Source organism: Aquarana catesbeiana, linkage group LG06, assembly GCF_042186555.1.
Source record: "Aquarana catesbeiana isolate 2022-GZ linkage group LG06, ASM4218655v1, whole genome shotgun sequence".
Classification (NCBI taxonomy): Eukaryota; Metazoa; Chordata; class Amphibia; order Anura; family Ranidae; genus Aquarana; species Aquarana catesbeiana.
Genome location: NC_133329.1, coordinates 360,486,584 through 360,507,172, shown reverse-complemented (window position 1 = coordinate 360,507,172; position 20,589 = coordinate 360,486,584). Strand labels below are relative to the sequence as shown.

Genomic DNA, 20,589 nt, shown 5'->3' with positions numbered 1-20,589 from the left:
CAATGGTGTCACTAAAAGGTGCCCCCACCTAACAACTGCACACTTATATTCTCCAACAGCCCATCCCCCACAGTTATTACCTCTTGTATCAATTGCCCCTCCCTCTTAAAGTGTAAGCTCTAACGAGCAGGGCCCTCTGATACTCCTGTATTGAATGATATTGTAACTGTACGGTCTGCCCTTATGTTGTAAAGCACTGCATAACTGTCGGCGCCATATAAATCCTGTATAATAATAATAAAAGGAAAAATGTCCCTGAGTTGGTGTCACTGAAAGGTAAAGTGTTCCTGCGTCGGTTGTGCCACTAGAAGGAAAAAAATATCCCTGAGTCGGTGGTGTCACTGGAAGGAAAAATGATCCTGTATCGGTAGTGTCATTGGAAGAAACACCACTACAAACATCCACTTATATCTGCCCAACTCTGTTTAGGTTAATTGGACCAAAAGAAAAAGTTTGAGTTAAGGTCAGGGACAGGCTGGGCCGGGTGGAAATTTCCCCCCAGGACGCCTAACTTATATTCAAAATGGCCGCTGTCTGCTGACAATTTCTTTTTTTTGTGCAGGAAGTCAACCTCGGCGGCCAGCGATCGGCTGTGTTGCTCCTGCGCTGCATTCCGGGAGTTGTAGTCCGGACCGCGCTCAAGTTCCTGGTGGCGGTGGGTGGAGAGAACTGAGCAGCGGCACGCCGCAGCTGGAAACTACAACTCCTGAAAACTGAGTTTTCAGAGGCAGGCAGAGGAGGGGCGCGCGGCGCGTCTAGGGTCACTTGTTTCACTTTAAGCATCAATAAAATTACTGCTCCCTTAAAAACGATAATTTAAAAAAAAAAGTTGAAGTCTTAATTGACTTTAATTGGGTGCTATTACATGTAGCAGTTCCTCCCGGGAATCTTAGTAAGTCAACACCATTGTGTAATATTCATATTATTATTGACTAATCACTAGGTGTCATACCTTATGGGTGGAGGGGTCATATTTGTGACATCCATATCTGTTCTGATTTTCCCTCAATATCCACCCACCTCTGGTCCGGTCTGTAAAAGCAGACCCTAACCAGGAGAGGGCTGGCAGCCTTGCAGGGGCAAGTCCAGTCAAGTGGCCCACTGAACCACCGACCCACAGGCCAACGACTAGCAGGACCCACAGGCCATTGGCCAGCCAATCCCACAGGCTAGCGGCCAGCAGGACCCACATGCCAGCAGCCAGCAGCACCCACATGCCAGCGGCCAGCAGAACCCAGACGCCAGTGGCCAGCAGGACCCACAGGTCTGCGGCCAGCTCCCAGCAGAACCTACATGACATGGTCAGCTCCCAGCAGAACCTACAGGCTAGCCACGGCCAGCAGGACCCATAGGCCATGACCAGCTGCCAGCAGGATCCACAAGCCACGGACAGCTCCCAGCATGATCCTCAGGCCATGGCCAGCAGGACCCACAGGCCATAACCAGCAGGACCCACAGGCCATGGCCAGCAGGATCAACAGGCCATGGCCAGCAGGACCAACAGGTCAGTGACTAGCAAGACCCACAGGTCTGTGGCCAGCAGGACCCACAGATCAGTGGCCAGCAGCACCACAGGTCCACTGCCAACTGCCAGCAGGACCCACAGGTCATGGCCAGCTCCCAGCAGGACCCATAGGCCATGGCCAGCTGCCAGCAGGATCCACAGGCCATTGCCAGCTCCCAGCAGGGACCCATAAGCCCATACTCATTCACATAGGGGGGGGGGGGGCGGGATCTGGGGCACCTTAAAGGTGGCTTCCAGGTTCCGATAAGCCCCCCGCCCGCAGATCCCAGCAACCCCTGGCCAGGGTTGTCGAGAAGAGGCCCTTGTCCTCATAAAATGGGGACAAGGTGCTTTGGGGCAGGGGGTAGAGCCCCCTGCCCCAAAGCACCCCTCCCCCCATTTAGAGGGCATGCGGCCTGTTATGGTTCAGGAGGGTGGGTCCGCTCCCTCGTCCCTTTCCTGACCTGCCGGGTTGCATGCTCGTATAAGTGTGTGGTCTGGATTTTGGGGTGGACCACACGCCATTTTTTTATCATTTTGGCGTGGGGTTCCCCTTAAAATCCAGACCAGACCCAAAGGACCTTTAGTCTGGATTTTTTAATAGCCGGGTGTTGGCAATTGTAACCACTACATTATACTATTATGCAGGTTTCTGTGTACTTAGCACAATGGCTTGGTGGTGTGCACTGATGTCTACAAAGCATTCAGGTTATGAGTTCAAATCCCAGCCAACTTACCACCTACCAAAGGTAGCTGTGTTAATTTTTCCAGTGCACAATTGAATTAAACCCCAAAAAACAAACACCCGTGCAGGGTTAACTAGTGTGTGATTTTTTTGGAATATACTGCTGTGTACAATGGAAGTTTTCAGCAGGTGATACTATTGGTGGGATTCAAACCCATGGCTTGAACCTTTGAAGGTAGCAGGGCACGCCACTACACTACTGAGCTGACCGCAAGCATCCATAGGAAATACATGTACTAATGTTTGATTCTTTTAATTCTATACAATAATGTTTTGCATTTGAGGCATTAATATTATGGAAACAACCATGTTCATGTGGAATTGGCTATTAGGCATTTGCCTATTGTCAGCATATGCTGCTGATTAAGATGTAAGCTTTGCGGTTTTTATTTTCACAGTATATAGCTAGTTGCGAAGCAAGGGGCCAGGAAGCTGGCCGCCATGTCCTTAACAAAAATAATGAGTCATCAGGTGTCAGCGGGATTACAGCACAACAGAGGAAGAACATAGAAACCTCTAGCCAGGGAGCAGAATTGGGATTTGAACCAAGAACCTCAGTGCTGCTAGACAGAAGTGCTAACATGTTATCCACTGTGCTGCCACATGTATGTAGGCTGCATCTCTGAGGGGTCAAACTGTTCTAAGTCCCAGGGCTCCTAGAAGTTAATCAATGCAGATGTACTGTGGAAGGCCAGAGAGACACTGAACAACCTGTTTCTGTGATATGCCATCTGTTTTGAAGGCTGGTTATGGCTAAATACTACATTTAGACATAATTCATGGAAGGACCTCAGTCAGGAGTTATGTTTAACAACATAGGGAGAACAGGCAACTTCTCCACATTAATCGCCATGTTTGGGATTGCGAACCAAGAACCTCAGTGCTGCTATGAAGAAGTGCTAACCTGTTAGCCACTGTGCTGCCACATGTGAAACCCTCCTACACATAAATACTGCATTTCTTTGGACATATAGGTGGTAGAATTACATTAGTCAGGAGTTATTCTTCTTGATTTTGATTCTGTGATATTTTGTGGTTTTTGGTGTGTGAGTGTAGAATAGTGATGTTACCCTCTGATTTGTGGGACTGACATTTTGATTTCTGATGTTGGTACACATATCAAGTTTTTTGGGCTCAAATTATGATCTAGCAGAGTAAGGGTTTGGGTACTATCTGTTGTCTGGGAGCTATAGTAAATTCAGTTTTGGGAGTATTTTTGCCCCAGCGCTATTACCACGATCGCTGCAAATAGAGGGATAATTAGCGATAATAAGCGCTATAGTAGATGACCCCCTCAATGTGATTATGTAAACATTCTAAAACTATATCTTTTCAATCCAGCTGGCCTCATCCCCCTGTGGAAATGTCTGACTATTGTAATCGAAACTCATTGGAGCAGGTATACTGTTTTGGAAATTTACACAAAAATCTGTTACCTGCCCTTTGTTTTTAGGACATCATTTATTGTAGCTGGGGTATACCAGAGCTCAAATTTTAAACAGTATGTGGATTTGAATGTTAATGTTTGTACCAATAAAAACTATTAAATAAAATTTTCTGTGTATCCATTTGACCTCTTTTTGCTGCATAAAAGCCTTCGGGAGAAACTTTATTGTATTTGCGAATGTGACATCTGTACTTTTCTAATATGACAGACTGAACAGACACCACCCCTGTGAAAGGGCCCAACATTGCCTTACAACCTTCAGCTTTTCTAAAAGTAAAAACAGTTGCTGTGACTGCTTAAAAAGTGTCAGTTGGAGTTGGGCTTTGTTTGTCAATTAGTTAAAGTCCAATAAAAACTACATGTCTGTCTAAGACTACCCTGTCCAAGGGTTGACAACAATGCTGTGCAATTGCACTGCAGAACGACCAGTGTTGTCATCCTGTTAAAGAAAAATCAAGATGAACCGGCTACTGGCAACATTAACAGGTAACAAAATTCTATTACGGGGGGTTGAGGAAGGGAATTTAAAAAGACAAAAACTGCCATGTTAATGCTAGTGACAGACTACTTTGCCCATAGCTCCACTTTAAGGGGTCACATAAGAAAAATTAGTCCTGCAAAATCAGCGCAACATTGAAAGCTGACATTATCGATGGGATTAACAACAATGTGGTACGTGTGTGATGAAAACATACACTGATCATCCATAACTTTATGACCACTGACAGGTTAAGTGAATAACATTATTTATCTCGGTGCAATGGCATCTGAAAGTTTGTGGGATACATTAGGCAGCAAGTGAACATGTTGTCCCTGAAGTTGATGTGTTGAATGCAAAAAAAATGGGCATCGCAGTTTGTTGTGTGTGGGGCTGTGTAGCCCCAGAACATAGAGGGTGCCTATGCTGACCCGTATCTACAACCAAAAGCACCTACGATGGTCATGTGAGCATCAGAACTGGGCCAAGGAGCAATGGAAGAAGATGGGCTGGTCTGATGAACAATGTGGATGGCCACATGTGTGTGTGTGTCATTTACCTGGGGAAGTGATGACACCAGGATGCATTGTGGGAAGAAGGCAAGCCAGTGGAGACAGTGTGATGCTTTGGGCAATGTTCTGCTGGGAAACCTTGGGTCCTGTCATTCAGATGGATGTTTTCTTGACACGTACCACCTACCCAAACATTGTTGCTGAAATACACCCCTTCATGGAAACTGTATTCCCTGATGGCAGTGGCCTCTTTCAACAGGATAATGCACCCTGTCATACTGCAAAAATGGTTTAAGAATGGTTTGAGGAACACAACGGGCTTGAGGTGTTGACTTGGACAATTCTTCAGATCTCAATCCATTAAGCATCCGTGGGATGTGCTGGAAAAACAAGTCTGATCCATTAAGGCCCCACCTCACAATTTACAGGACTTAAAGGATTTGCTACTAACAGCTTGGTGCCAGATACCACAGCCTACCTTCAGAGGTGTAGTGGCGTCCATGCCTGGATGGGTCAAAGATGTTTGGTGGCAAAAGGGGGGCCTACCGAGTATTAGGTGGGTGGTCATAAAGTTAAACCTGATCAGTGCATTTTTGCTTTTCTAAGAGAAATAGGAATGTCGGTCAATTTGTTACAAAAAGTTTCCAACATATCAAAAAATATCTGTCTGAAACACAACCCAATTCCCAACCCAAATATTCACTTATCACACTATGTTTGGCTGCCCCACTGGCATTCGCACATTATAGCTCTCCCAAATGGGTGTTATTCTTTGAACCTACTTTTTCTGATCTAAAGTTAAACAAATGAATGGCTGGGTGAACCAGGTTAGCCCAAGGCACTATGAACACATTGGTGCATTACTCTTGTATTCATTTACTGTACAATACACAGGAACTCAACTCTATGCAGCAAGGAACCTATTACTGCTCCATCAACATAAGGCAGTATGATCTTAAGCCTGGCACACACTATGAGTTTTTTTTATAAAAACTGTCAGCTCTGGTTGGAGCCACTGTACTACCTATGCAAAGTTAGCATAGCGATCTCCCCCGCTGAGCTGTTGAGTTCTAATGGGGGGATTCCCCCCCCCCAAGGGACGCCATTGGCTGAGAGTGCTGATTGGGAGTCAGTCGGCTGTTGGTTTTCCAGCATGCTCGTCCAACAGAAGCTGGCCAAATGGCCAGCTTCTGTCGAACAGGATGACATACACACGGGCCGAATGTTGGTCTGTTTTTTTTTTTTGAACCGGCTGATGTCTCCCATACAATGGGAGTGTCTTAGCCACATCCTAGCAACAAGGCAGGACAGGATAATGCCATCTCTGGGAATTTTTCCACCAGGCTTTGGGACAGAGGCAACTGGCCTACACTTATAGCAAGGGAATTATTTAACTTTGGCCAAAGCTGCACAGTTTGCTTTTATCTACAGACACCCCTTACCCTCATAGGCAATTTTTTTGGTAAAGGTGAACTAGCTCTTTAACAACATTAGATGCATCAACAAGATCATTTTATTATTGAGAAATGGGGTCATTAATGAAAGATCCGCAAAACCAAAAAGAAGGTCCTATATTTAGAAAAAAAAAAATTTAATATACAAAAAATATTGTATTACAGAAAATAACTTACATTTTTTTTTTTTTACAGAAATAACCTTCAACCACATCAGACCATATCTCACTGATAGTTTAAAAAACGTAATTCTTCAACAATGCATACGATGACTAGTATATCTGCTAATAAAGTTCAATTAAAGTGACACAAAACTCTGCTTAAAAAAATGAAATTCAAGTATGTATTCTTAAAGTGATATTAAAGTTTCACTTTACTATTCTAAAAGAACAAACATAATATACCTACCCTCTCTGTGCAATGGTTTTGCACAGTGCAGCCCGATCTTCCTCTTCTTGGGTCCCCTGCCAGCACTCCTGGCTCCTCCCCACTTCGAGTACCCCCCCAGCAAGCTGCTTGCTAGGGGGGTATTACAACTGCACGATTCTGGCTAAAATGAGAATCACGATTTTTTTTTGCTTAGAATAAAGGTCACGATTCTTGCGGAGTAAAATCACCTATCAACTTATACAAAAAAAATTGGGCTAACTTTACTGTTTATTTTTTTTTAATTCATTAAAGTGTATTTTTTCCAAAAAAATTGCGTTTGAAAGACCGCTGCGCAAATACAGTGTGACATAAAAAAATTGCAACAATCACCATTGTATTCTCTAGGGTCTCTGCTAAAAAAACATATATAATGTTTGGGGTTTCTATGTAATTTTCTAGCAAAAAATACTGATTTACCTTGTAAGCAACAAGTGTCAAAAAAGGTTTAGTCCTTAAGGGCTCTTTCACACGGGGGATCCGTATGTCCGTTTTTCATCCTTCCGTTTTCGGATGAAAAACGGACATACATGTATCCCTATGGAGCGTCGGATGTCAGCGGTGACATGTCCGCTGACATCCGACGCCGCTCCGATCCGAAAAGTGTAACGGAGGAAAAACCTACTTTTCCATCCGTTTTCGGATCGGATCGGGTGACGACGGACACTACGGTCCGTCATCATCCGATCCCCCATAGGGGAGAGCGGCGCTCTGACAGGTCCGTAGCTGCACAGTGTGCAGCGATGGACCTGTCATCTTTCTGCTCAGCGGGGATCGGCGGAGCGATCCCCGCTGAGCCAGCGGGTGTTCACGGGGCGGATCATCACTGATCCGCCCCGTGTGAAAGAGCCCTAAGTGGTTAAACTGACCTCATTTACAAAGAGAAGTTCATCCCTTTGATCTACAAGAACTATATGTTACAATGTTTGTTTCTCTTTAGTGATGTTTTGAGAAACTTGGCAGGCTGCCTGTTTTTTGTTTTTTTTGACAACTGTCAGCTTGATCAGAAAACTCTCTGCACTTAATTGAGGAATTCATTGTGCAGCTCTAGGGGGTGCAGGCTTGATTCTGAGCTGCACTGTGTGCCTCTATTGACACACTTAGTGCGGCTCAGCCCCGTCGGCTGCTCCCTTGTCACTGTATTTGATTGACAGCATCGGCTCCCACTGTTCTCACAAAGTCCAGTAAGGAGGAAGAGAGTGGTGCCACTGCTCTCGTGCAAAGTGTTGGACTGAGATCAGCTCAGGTAAGTATTGGAGGGGGGGCTAGGGGGGCAGCTGCACCTTTTTTTTACCTTAAAGTGGATGTAAACCCAATTCATGGAATTTGAGTTGGGCACATATATCTGTAGTGTTGTAGTGTTTTCTTATCTCTCTTCAAAGCTCTACGCTCTGTTGCTTTCTCGTGCTCCTTTCTTCTGTTATTAGCGTGATATCTTCTGACAAGTTCTCCGTCAACTGTGATAAAACCAAGCTGAAATTTGTGTTGGGAGGTTGCTAGATTAGCAGAGAGCTTGCTGTGTCACAAGACAGCTCTGCAAGTCTCTGCCTGTCTCTGCCTATGAGAAGGGGGGGGGGGTGTCTTTCCTCCAATCAGCTGTCTTGGCTGTATGCCCAGACTTCACAATCAGTGCTGAACAGGAATAAAAAATCTCTGAACACGATCTGAACTTTCTACAGAATATATAAAGCTAAAGACAGCAGATATACATGTAAAACGTATGTAGGGAAATTTGTTTCATCTCTGTTTATCATCTGAGGCTGTTCATTTCACTTGCTATATGTGAGGATTTACACCCACTTTAACCACTTCCCGCCCGCCGTATGCAGATTGACGGCCGGGAAGTGGTTCTGTTATCCTGACTGGGCGTCATATGACATCCAGCAGGACAAAATGCCGGCGCACGCCCGTAGGGGTGCGCAGGGCGGCGATCGCGAGTGCAGCGTGTCAGTCTGACACACTGCATCTCCGATCGTGATAAGAAGCCTCTGTCAGAGGCTTCTTACTGCGTCATCAGCTGTGACAAATCACAGCTGATCTTTTAAAATGTGTCCATAAGCTGTCAGTCAGTGCCCCATAAAAACACAGCTCACAGTGCCCAAAGTGCCAGTCAGTGCCCATATCAGTGCTAATCAGTACTCACCACAGTGCCAGTCAGTGCCCATCTCAGTGCCCAGCAGTAAAACCTGTCAGTACCTCAACATCAGTGCTGCTCATTAGTGCCACCTGTCAGTGCCACCTGTCAGTACCAATCAGTACCGCCTATCTGCCAATCAGTATTGCCTGTCAGTGCCCATCGCAGCTGCCTGTCAGTACCCATCACAGCCACCTGTCAGTGACCATCAGTGCTGCCAGTCAGTGCCCATCAGTGCCACCTATCAGTGCCCATCAGTGCTGCCTATCAGTGCCCATCAGTGCTGCATATCAGTGCCGCCTATTGGTGCCCATCAATTCTACATATCCGTGCATCCTCATCAGTGCCCATTAGTGCCACCTTATCAGTGCCAACTCATCAGTGCCCCTCAGTGCCACCTCATCAGTGCCCATCAGTGCCGCCTCATCAGTGCCCGTCAGTAAAGGAGAAAACTTTTTTTTTCAAACATTTTGTTCTTTTTTAGTTTGTTTAGCAAAAAATAAAAACCACAGAGGTGATTAAATACCACCAAAAGAAAGCTCTATTTGAAGGAACAAAATGATAAAAATTTAGTTTGGGTACAGTGTAGCATGACCGCGCAATTGTCATTCAAAATGCGACAGCGCTGAAAGCTGAAAATTGTCCTGGGCGGGAAGAGGCGAAAGTGCCTGGTATTGAAGTGGTTAATGCAGAGAAGCTTGTCCCCAGAAAAGGAGCTTCTTTTTAGGTGACAAATGTGCATAGAGCAGCACTTCAAAAGAATGCGCTGGCCCTATGTAACATGCAAAATTGCGTGAAAATCGTACAAATTGCAAACAGGAACGTTTGTTTCCACTATGCGAAAGTGTGAATGCATTAAAGGAGGGAGGTGGTACGAACAAGAAAGAAGAGAGAGAGAGAAAAAAAGGGGGGGGGGGGGGGGGTAGAAAATTGATAATAGGGACTAAAATGGTCCCATCAAGAATTGTATTCAAAAATGAAGAGAGACATGGTGTGCTCTACTGACAGCTAATGGATCTTATCTTATACAATGTTACAGAATTGAAAAAACAAACACAATACCCTTATTTACAAAGGTAGGATCCTAAAATATTTTCAGTGAACAATATTGCAGAAAATGAGTAAGTAATTAAACCCTACCTGAGCGAATGACAAAGGCTGCCAATATTTCTGAAAATGCTATTTCCCTGGCTGTTGTGCATTTAATATCAATACCTCACAAGTCAGAATCTAAATCAGAATTAACAAACTCATTCAGGGTTAGTATGATATGGGGCCAGGCAACTGGCATTTTCAGAGATCTGCAACATCAGCCTCTAATGCAGTCTTTATCAACCTTATTTTAACACTTTTTTAAACATTCAGATCTCAAGGAATCCCTGCTTATAATGATTATATCTACTGCTCCCAGGGCATCGGAGCATACAGAAATAAAATTAAAACAAAGACTAAGGAATATGGCATACTTATCGTATTTGACATCCATGCTGTATATGACAATTGTTTTTTTTCAATAAGAATAATAATCGAATGAATATTAATGATGGCCAGAAAAGAAATTTACAAAGTAAAAATTGTAGTGATCCTTTACACTGGTGGCCAGTGTAGTGCATCCTCACATTGGAGGTCAGTGAAGTGCTACATTACACCTGTGATCAGTAGGGAATGGTCCGCTTAGATTGATCAGCAAGAAGAGTGCCCCTTACAATAGTGAACAGTGGGAAGAATATTCCTTACATTAAAGGTCAGTATGAAGAATGCCCCTTTCATTGTTTATATGTGGGAAGAACACCCCTTTCATTGGTGGTCAGTGGGAAGAATGTTCCTTACATTGGTGGTCAGTGGGAAGAATGTTCCTTACATTGGTGGTCAGTGGGAAGAATGTTCCTTACATTGGTGGTCAGTGAGAAGAATGTTCCTTACATTGGTGGTCAGTGGAAGAATGTACCTTACATTGGTGGTCAGTGGGAAGAATGTTTCTTACATTGGTGGTCTATAGGAAGAATGCCCCTTACATTGGTGGTCAGTGAGAAGAATGTTCCTTTCATTGGTGATCAGTGGGAAGAATGCCCCTTTCATTGGTGGCCAGTGAGAAGAGTGTACCTTACAATGATAGTCAGTGAGAAGAGTGCCCCTTACATTAGTGGTCAGTTTGAAGATTACCCCTTTCCTTGGTGATCAGAATGAAGTATGAAAAATGCTCCTTACATTGGTCATCAGTGAGAAGAATGACCCTTACATTAGAAGTTTGTATATACCCTTTCGGTGGTGATTAGTATGAAGAATGTTCCTTACATTCTTGGTCAGTATGAAGATTACCCTTTCGTTGGTGATCAGTATGAAGAATGTTACTTACATTGGTGGTCAGTCTGAAGAATGCTCCTTACATTGGTAACCTCTAGTAACTCTAATGTCTCACCTGATGATATCCATACATTGACCGCCAGGGGTGCTCATTCCTTTTTTGATTTGCAGCAGATTTGGCTATAACCTGTGACAGATAAGGGTACCCACAGCCAACACACATGTGGCATGGGTGACAACAGAAGCGATTGTACAAGAGCTCCATGCAAACACCAATCACGGCTATTCATTTTTCAAAGAGATCATCTGTCAGCATGGAAACCTGATTAACCTATTCCATTGGATTGTAAGCTCCCAGGAGCAGGATCCTCTTAAAGCCTTGTACACAGAGCGAGAGAGAGAGAGAAAGAGAGCGACAGAGAGCGAGAGAGAGAGAAAGGGAGAGAGAAAGAGAGAGAGTAAGAGAGAGAGCGACAGAGGGAGAAAGAGAGAGAGAGTACGAGAGAGAGAGAGAGAGTAAGAGAGAGTGAGGGAGAGCGAGAGAGTAAGAGAGAGAGTAAGAGAGAGAGCACGAGAGAGAAAAAGAGAGAGGGAGTAAGAGAGAGCGAGGGAGAGGGGGGAGAGAGAGAGAGGGAGGAAGAGAGTAAGAGAAAGCGAGAGAGGGGGGGAGAGAGAGAGAGTGAGAAAGCAAAAGAGAGAGACAGAGAGAGAGACAGACAGAAAGAGAGAGCGAGACAGAGAGAGAGAGCAAGAGAGAGACAGAGAGAGAGAGAGAGAAAGAGAGACAGAGAGAGAGAGACAGAGAGAGAGAGAGACAGAGAGAGACAAACAGACAGAGAGACAGACAGACAGAGAGAGAGAGACAGGCAGAGAGACAGAGAGAGAGAGAGAGAGAGAGAGACTCTCTCTTGCAGCCCACAACATACAAGTCTATATTTTCCCATTGCAAATGGTCAGAAATGATTCCCCATTGAAAACGCTCATTAACGCCCCTAAACGCAGAATGTAAAAGTGGCAAAATGGACGTTTTTTAATGTTTGTTACTAGCTGTCAAGTTACATCTTTCAGAAGATGTTTTCAAACGTCCTGTGTACATGAAACCTAATGTCGCGTACACACGATTGGACTTTCCACCAACAAAACCATGGATTTTTTTCCAAAGAATGTTGGCTCAAACTTGTCTTGCATACACACGGTCACACAAATGTTGGCCCAAAATTCCGAATGTGAGAACGTGGTGACGTACAACACGTACGACAAGCCGAGAAAAAGGAAGTTCAATAGCCAGTGCGGCTCCTTCTGCTTGATTCCGAGCATGCGTGAACTTTTGTGCGACGGACTTGCGTACACACGATCGGACTTTCCGATAACAAAGTTTTGTTGGCAGAAAATTTGAGAACCTGCTCCGACAGCAAATGTTCTTGTTGTCGGACTTTCCAACAACAAGCATTTCCCATTGGAAAGTCCGACCGTGTGTACGCGGCATTACATTTTTTTTTCTTCAACCCAACGGGCTAAATGAAAAGAAATAAACTGTAGAGCCCGGGAAGAGAACCTGTACTAACTATGGAATAATAGTAAAGCAATCTCCCCGCTGAGCTAATGTGTTCTGACAGGGCGATGCGGGGGATGCGGGGGGCGTGGGACACACTGGTCAGCGCTCTCAGCCATTGGCCAATCAGCAGACCTTTTTTGGTCATACCCCTTCAACGGAAGCCTGATGTTCAGCCAGCTTCTGTCGGGCCGGCTGCTGTACACATGGGCCAAATGTCGGCTGTTTTTTATTGAACCATCCGATACTGCCCAATATTCGGCCCGTGTGTACAGGGCTTTACCCGGCCTCTTGTATTGAATTGTATTATTGCTGTATTGTCTCATTTATATTGTAAAGTTTTGCACAAGCTGTTGGCGCTATATAAATCCTGTATAATAATAATAATAATAATATTATTTTATGACAAGTTTCCTTCAATGTAACAGAAATTATCTAAAAGTAACGGAATTCTTAAATCATAACTAATTTTCAAAACACATTTATGGACACTGAGACTGGATGAGGGCAATCAGCATCATAACACTATTTAAAAGCAATATTGTATCATAACCCCAGAAATACATTGTAATCTCCTTTGTACATTATAATTGCAGGAATGTGATCTGCAATCTTTCAAGTACATAATAGAAATAACATTTCAAAGAACACCTATGATAGATAACAGAGCGTTCAATAACATGTGCTGGGTATAAAGGGCTGGCATGGACAGATAGAGAGTTGAAGGTACATCTAATGTTCCTCACTTTCAGAACCATTTAAAGGATAAAACATTGGAAATGATAATGAACTGCCTGTGAACTGCACTCCATGACAAAGGTTACATGGAATTCTATCCGCTATGTGACAAACATGTTCCTTCTTCTATGGAGAGCTAAGAATGTTCACTAATTCCATCTAACTGGGGTTACGGAGCGTCTATATTGGAGTAAACGGGGGGTCACGTATTGATCTGCCGGATCACCATTCATCATAAACCACTCATACAGATGAAGTGAGTCTGACATTCTACCCGTCCCCATTCACAAGTTGTATACATTCCATGTGAATTAGAAGCTACTTCACTTTTATGTTCTCATAAAGTTCACTTCAGAGAGGAATTTACTACATTGATCTGCATAGCTGCCAACATTTCTGAAAAATCAATAGCACAGAAACTTTCCTGGTGACCTTTAAACCCATTACAAACAATGATATCTCAGAAGTCGAATGACAACTAATGGACCATAATACAACACTGAGGCTGGCCATACATTATACAATTTTCTTATTCAATTTCCTTTAGGTTTACTATCAACTATGTAATAGAAGGGTCTGCCTGATTGCATCCAAATTAAAAGTGTTTAGGTTTGACCTCATATTATATGGTTTTGGGAAATCTAATAGAAAATTGTATAATGTATGGCCAGCCTTAGAGATAGATAGATAGATAGATAGATAGATAGATAGATAGATAGATAGATAGATAGATAGATAGATAGATAGATAGATAGATAGATAGATAGAAAGAAAGAAAGAAAGAAAGAAAGAAAGAAAGAAAGAAAAAGAAAGAAAGAGAGAAATGGAAGATGAATATTAAAATATGATCATAGAAAGATAGCAAAAAGGATCATAGATAGACAGACAGATAGATAAATAGATAGATAGATAGATAAAAATATAAAAAGGATCATGATAGATAAACATAGAAAGAAAAGGGTGATCTCACAGATAGATATTACATATTACAGATATTACAATATATAACAGACAAGGAGAGAAGAGATATACAGGTGGATGAAACTCCCAGAATAATAGATGAGCAGTGTATAAGAGTGTATAGCAGTGTACAGGAGTGTATAGGAGTGTATAGCAGTGTATAGGAGTGTATAGCAGTGTATAGCAGTGTATAGGAGTGTATAGGAGTGTATAGGAGTGTATAGCAGTGTATAGGAGTGTATAGCAGTGTATAGGAGTGTATAGGAGTGTATAGCAGTGTATAGGAGTGTATAGCAGTGTATAGGAGTGTATAGCAGTGTATAGGAGTGTATAGGAGTGTATAGGAGTGTATGGGGGGTGAGGAGTCAGTGTGTAGGTATGAGGACATACAGTGAGTACAGAGGAGGTTATATAAGAGATAACAGAGATGGGTGACCCTGGAGGACCGGGACCGCACTGGGGGGTCCTCCTGGGTGCAGGACGCGGAGGAGGAAGGGAGGGGGAAGTTTAGAAAGTTGCGGAGGGGGGGGGGGGGGATGTCCCGGTACCTGTGCACAGTGTAGCGGCTCCCAGCAGTAGGATCAGCGCGGTGGCCCGGGGCAGGGGAAGGAGCCCGGCGATCAGCATGGTGCACTCTCATCTGCGGGCTCTGCCCCGGCTGGCTCCTCCAGCGGTGGTGGGATCGCCGAGCTGAGTAGAGAGTGGAGGGCAGCGGAGACTGGAGATCCCAACACCTTCCAAGCGGACTGATCACATCCCCGGACTGACTCCGCCCCCCGCCTGCTGTCACTGTCTCCTGTCACATGGGAGCTGTCACTGCTGCCACCCAAACATACCAGAGGAAATATATACCTAGAACAACTATACTATGTATCATTTTTATTAGTATCTTCATTTATACCATAATTATTATTGACATTATAATAATAATCATCAATAATATTATCTTCCTTATCACTATTATCTTTTTTAATATCACTATGAGTATTATGATTACTATTACCACTATCATCATTATCACTATTATTATTATTAATATTATTATTACTACTATTATTAGTAGTACCCTCATTATTATAATTATTATTATCATAATTTGTTATAATTATCGATATTTCTACTACTGTTGTTATTAGTATCATTATATCTACTAGATATTATATAGTATATTATATTACTATCATGAATATTGCTATTAATTATTATTATTATTATTATTATTGCTACTAATACAATGTTAAAAAAAATAAAACTTTACAGTGCTCTTCCTGATAAAAAGTGAAACAAACAAGCCTCCAATGCTCTCCAGCAAACACCGAAGCAGTGCTAAATTATGAAGGCTGATTTCTTAAAATGCTAGTTCTCTGGCTTTCATACTGGTGCAGTAGCCTTGTCATTTTCTGGGTCACCAACTCAGAACAGTTATGGAAGTGAAAGGAGAACTTCACCATGGCAAAATTCTCCTTCTGTGAATCCTCCACCATCATAAAATATCATGTGAATGCACGAATGTGCTACTGGGTTCTGCCAGGCATCTGGGAACTGGCACAAACCTGCAGCATGTCTGTGCATGAACAGGGGATTTTCACACATGCGCGCACATGCCACTGTTTTCAAGTATCTGGGACCATTTGTGCCCATGCGTAGGAATTCCCCAATGTATGTAAATACAGTAATACCTTGGATTACCAGCATAACTCATTCCAGAAACATGCTTGTAATCCTAAACACTCGTATATCAAAGCAAATTTTCCCATAAGAAATAATGGAAGCTCAGATAATTAATTCCACAACCATTTATTCATAAGTCCTTCATTTTATAGTCCATATAAAAAGATTATAGCAATGTGACCAGGTTGTGTAACCATAAAATGTCCATCCACAAATGGAAGCCTCCACAAGGGGTTTGGAAGCAAAATCCAGCAGAAGCTCCAGAGTATAAAAGAGAAGAGAGGTGCTTCTAAGTGTAGCAATATGGTTACATTTAACCACTTGAGCCCCGAACCATTATGCTGCCTAAGGACCAGAGGTCTTTTTCCAATTTGGCACTGCGTCGCTTTAACTGCTAATTGCGCGGTCATGCAAAGCTGTACTCAAACGAAATTTGCGTCCTTTTCTTCCCACAAATAGAGCTTTCTTTTGATGGTATTTGATCACCTCTGCAGTTTTTATTTTTTGCGCTATAAACGGAAAAAGACCGAAAATTTTGAAAAAAAATTATATTTTCTACTTTTTGTTATAAAAAAAATCCAATAAACTAAATTTTAGTCATACATTTAGGCCAAAATGTATTCGGCCACATGTCTTTGGTAAAAAAAATGTCAATAAGCATATATTTATTGGTTTGTGCAAAAGTTATAGCGTCTACAAACTAGGGTACATTTTCTGTAATTTACACAGCTTTTAGTTTATGACTGCCTATGTCATTTCTTGAGGTGCTAAAATGGCAGGGCAGTACAAAACCCCCCCAAATGACCCCATTTTGGAAAGTAGACACCCCAAGGAAATTGCTGAGAGGCATGTTGAACCCATTGAATATTTATTTTTTTTGTCCCAAGTGATTGAATAATGACAAAAAAAAAAAAATATTTACAAAAAGTTGTCACTAAATGATATATTGCTCACACAGGCCATGGGCCTATGTGGAATTGCACCCCAAAATACATTTAGCTGCTTCTCCTGAGTACGGGGATACCACATGTGTGGGACTTTTTGGGAGCTTAGCCGCGTACGGGGCCCCGAAAACCAAGCACCGCCTTCAGGATTTCTAAGGGTGTAAATTTTTGATTTCACTCTTCACTGCCTATCACAGTTTCAGAGGCCATGGAATGCCCAGGTGGCACAAAACCCCCCCCAAATGACCCCATTTAGGAAAGTAGACACCCCAAGCTATTTGCTGAGAGGCATGTCGAGTCCATGGAATATTTTATATTTTGACACAAGTTGCGGGAAAGTGACACTTTTTTTTTTTTTTTTTTGCACAAAGTTGTCACTAAATGATATATTGCTCACACAGACCATGGGCATATGTGGAATTGCACCCCAAAATACATTTAACTGATTCTCCTGAGTACAGGGATACCACATGTGTGGGACTTTTTGGGAGCCTAGCCGCGTACGAGGCCCCGAAAACCAAGCACCGCCTTCAGGATTTCTAAGGGTGAAAATTTTTGATTTCACTCTTCACTGCCTATCACAGTTTCAGAGGCCATGGAATGCCCAGGTGGCACAAAACCCCCCCAAATGACCCCATTTTGGAAAGGAGACACCCAAAGCTATTTGCTGAGAGGCATGGTGAGTATTTTGCAGCTCTCATTTGTTTTTGAAAATGAAGAAAGACAAGAAAAAACTTTTTTTTTTTTCTTTTTTCAATTTTCAAAACTTTGTGACAAAAAGTGAGGTCTGCAAAATACTCACTATACCTCTCAGCAAATAGCTTTGGGTGTCTACTTTCCAAAATGGGGTCATTTGGGGGGGTTTTGTGCCACCTGGGCTTTCCATGGCCTCCGAAACTGTGATAAGCAGTGAAGAGTGAAATCAAAAATTCACGCCCTTAGAAAGCCTGAAGGCGGTGCTTGGTTTTCGGGGTCCCGTACACGGCTAGGCTCCCAAAAAGTCTCACACATGTGGTATCCCCGTACTCAGGAGAAGCAGCAGAATGTATTTTGGGGTGTAATTTCACATATTCCCATGGCATGTTTGAGCAATATATCATTTAGTGACAACTTTGTGCAAAAAAAAAAAAAAAAAATTTGTCTCTTTCCCGCAACTTGTGTCGCAATATAAAATATTCCATGGACTCAACATGCCTCTCAGCAAATAGCTTGGGGTGTCTACTTTCCAAAATGGGGTCATTTGGGGGGGTTTTGAACTGTCCTGGCATTTTATGCACAACATTTAGAAGCTTATGTCACACATCACCCACTCTTCTAACGACTTGAAGACAAAGCCCTTTCTGACACCCATTGTTTACATGAAAATGTTATTTTTTTTTGCAAAAAAATTACTTTGAACCCCCAAACATTATATATTTTTTTAAAGCAAATGCCCTACAGATTAAAATGGTGGGTATTTCATTTTTTTTTTTCACACAGTATTTGCGCAGCGATTTTTCAAACGCATTTTTTGGGGAAAAAACACACTTTTTTAAATTTTAATGCACTAAAACACACTATATTGCCCAAATGTTTGATGAAATAAAAAAGATGATCTTAGGCCGAGTACATGGATACCAAACATTACATGCTTTAAAATTGCGCACAAACGTGCAGTGGCAACGAAATAAATACATTTTTAAAAGCCTTTAAAAGCCTTTACAGGTTACCACTTTAGATTTACAGAGGAGGTCTACTGCAAAAATTACTGCCCTCGATCTGACCTTCGCGGCGATACCTCACATGCATGGTGCAATTGCTGTTTACGTTTGACGACAGACCGCCGCTTGCGTTCGCCTTAGCGCGAGAGCAGGGGGCGACAGGGGTGCTTTTTTTTTTTTTTTTTTTTTTTTTTTTCTTTATTATTTTTTTGCTTTTTAATCTTATTTTTAAACTGTTCCTTTCATTTTTTTTTTTTTTTAATCATTTTTATTGTTATCTCGGGGAATGTAAATATCCCCTATGATAGCAATAGGTAGTGACAGGTACTCTTTTTTGAAAAAATTGGGGTCTATTAGACCCTAGACCTCTCCTCTGCCCTCAAAGCATCTGATGACACCAAGATCGGTGTGATAAAATGCTTCCCCAATTTCCCAATGGCGCTATTTACATCCGGCGAAGTCATAAAATGCTTGTAGCTTCCGGTTTCTTAGGCCATAGAGATGTTTGGAGCCACTCTGGTCTCTGATCAGCTCTATGGTCAGCTGGCTGAATCACCGGCTGCATTCTCAGGTTCCCTGTTGAGACAGGAGAGCCAGAGAAAAACACGGAAGACGGTGGGGGGGGGGGGGGGCATTCCCTCCCACGGCTTGTAAAAGCAGTCTAGAGGCTAATTAGCCACTAGGATTGCTTTTACATGAAAGCCGACCGCTGGCTGAAAAGAATGATACCAAGATGATACCTAAACCTGCAGGCATCATTCTGGTATAACCATTCAAAGTCGTGAATGGCGTACCTGAAGACAAAAAAATGGTTAACAATAAAGCACAGTAAACGGTAAAGTATAAAAAATTGCATACCTGAAAAGCAAACATGATAAAACATAATAACAATAAAACATTGCAGAATAGAATACAGTAAAAAAGAGCAGAACAATAGAGAGAGTAGAGAGAGAGAGAACAATAAAACGACAACTATTTTTTTTTATTTTATATATATTTTTTTTTTACACTTTTTTTGTAACTAACTTTTATAACGGTAACCGGTTCCAGGTTCGGGTCTCACAAAATGCGATGGCATCTTGGGAGACCCTGTGAAAGTGTGCCTAGTCTGTGCAATGCTGTACCCTACGCTAATACTCAACTAGTGAATGGTAGCGTTCAAAACATTCACCAATGCAAAGACCAGGATTGTCAGGACAGGAGGGACAATAATAGAGGGTGTCACGCCTATATTCGCGCTTGCTGCAGACACAACATCTTTTTTGGGGGTTCGTTGGGTAGGGGTACTCGGGAGGACATAAAAATGCCTCTCATGCAGCCGACTGCATTTGGTTGGGGATGTGAATGGGGGAAGTACGGGCGCTGCAGAAGCGGTGGGTTCCCAATTAGGATTGGCGAATGCAGCAGGAAGGGCACTATGGGCACGACGGGCCTGTGTTTGTTTTCTTGGTGGCAGCGGGACACTACTTGTGCTTGCCACCTCACCAGCTTGAACTGCACTTATGGGACTCGCCACATCACCAAGTGTTACTGCAGTGCTGGTTTGACTACGACCGGGGTGTACTAGGCCGCTGGCGCTTGCCAGTTCAATAAAAAGCTACCAAAAAAACTGTTAGCGATCGCAGGGATCAGGCCTGACTCTGCGAACGCTGCAGTTATGCGTTAAGTGTTTTGTAATTGACAGTGATCGATCGATACTGCACTTGGGTGGGCTGGGCCGGGCGGAGGGGCAAAATGCAGGTGCTAGCAGGTATCTGGGCTGATCCCGCTAACACTGCGTTTTTGGGAACCCTAAACTGCTGGGGACGCCAGTATAGATCTGATCGGATCAGATATTGATCCGTTCAGATACTATACCACTAAGGGAGGTGTACGGTGCGTGCGTGGGTGTTAGCGGTACTGGCGCTATTCTGACGCTGCTTGGGGCTGGTGCTTGCCAGTTCACCAAAATACTACCAAAAAAACTGTTAGCGATCGCAGGGATCAGGCCTGACTCTGCGAACGCTGCAGTTATGCATTT

At 43.1% G+C, this 20,589-nt stretch overlaps 1 protein-coding gene across 2 annotated transcripts in view; it reads right to left on the bottom strand.

Annotated features, from left to right (window-relative positions):
- ACVR1C (activin A receptor type 1C) overlaps positions 1-15,016 on the bottom strand; it is a 128,942-nt gene extending 113,926 nt beyond the window's left edge. For both annotated transcript variants that reach the window (XM_073634126.1, XM_073634124.1), the window contains exon 1: positions 14,803-15,016. In XM_073634126.1, coding sequence (XP_073490227.1) covers positions 14,803-14,881 — 79 coding nt within the window. In that variant the 5' untranslated portion in view covers positions 14,882-15,016. The remainder of the gene's footprint in view (positions 1-14,802) is intronic.
- Positions 15,017-20,589: the final 5,573 nt, after the last annotated feature.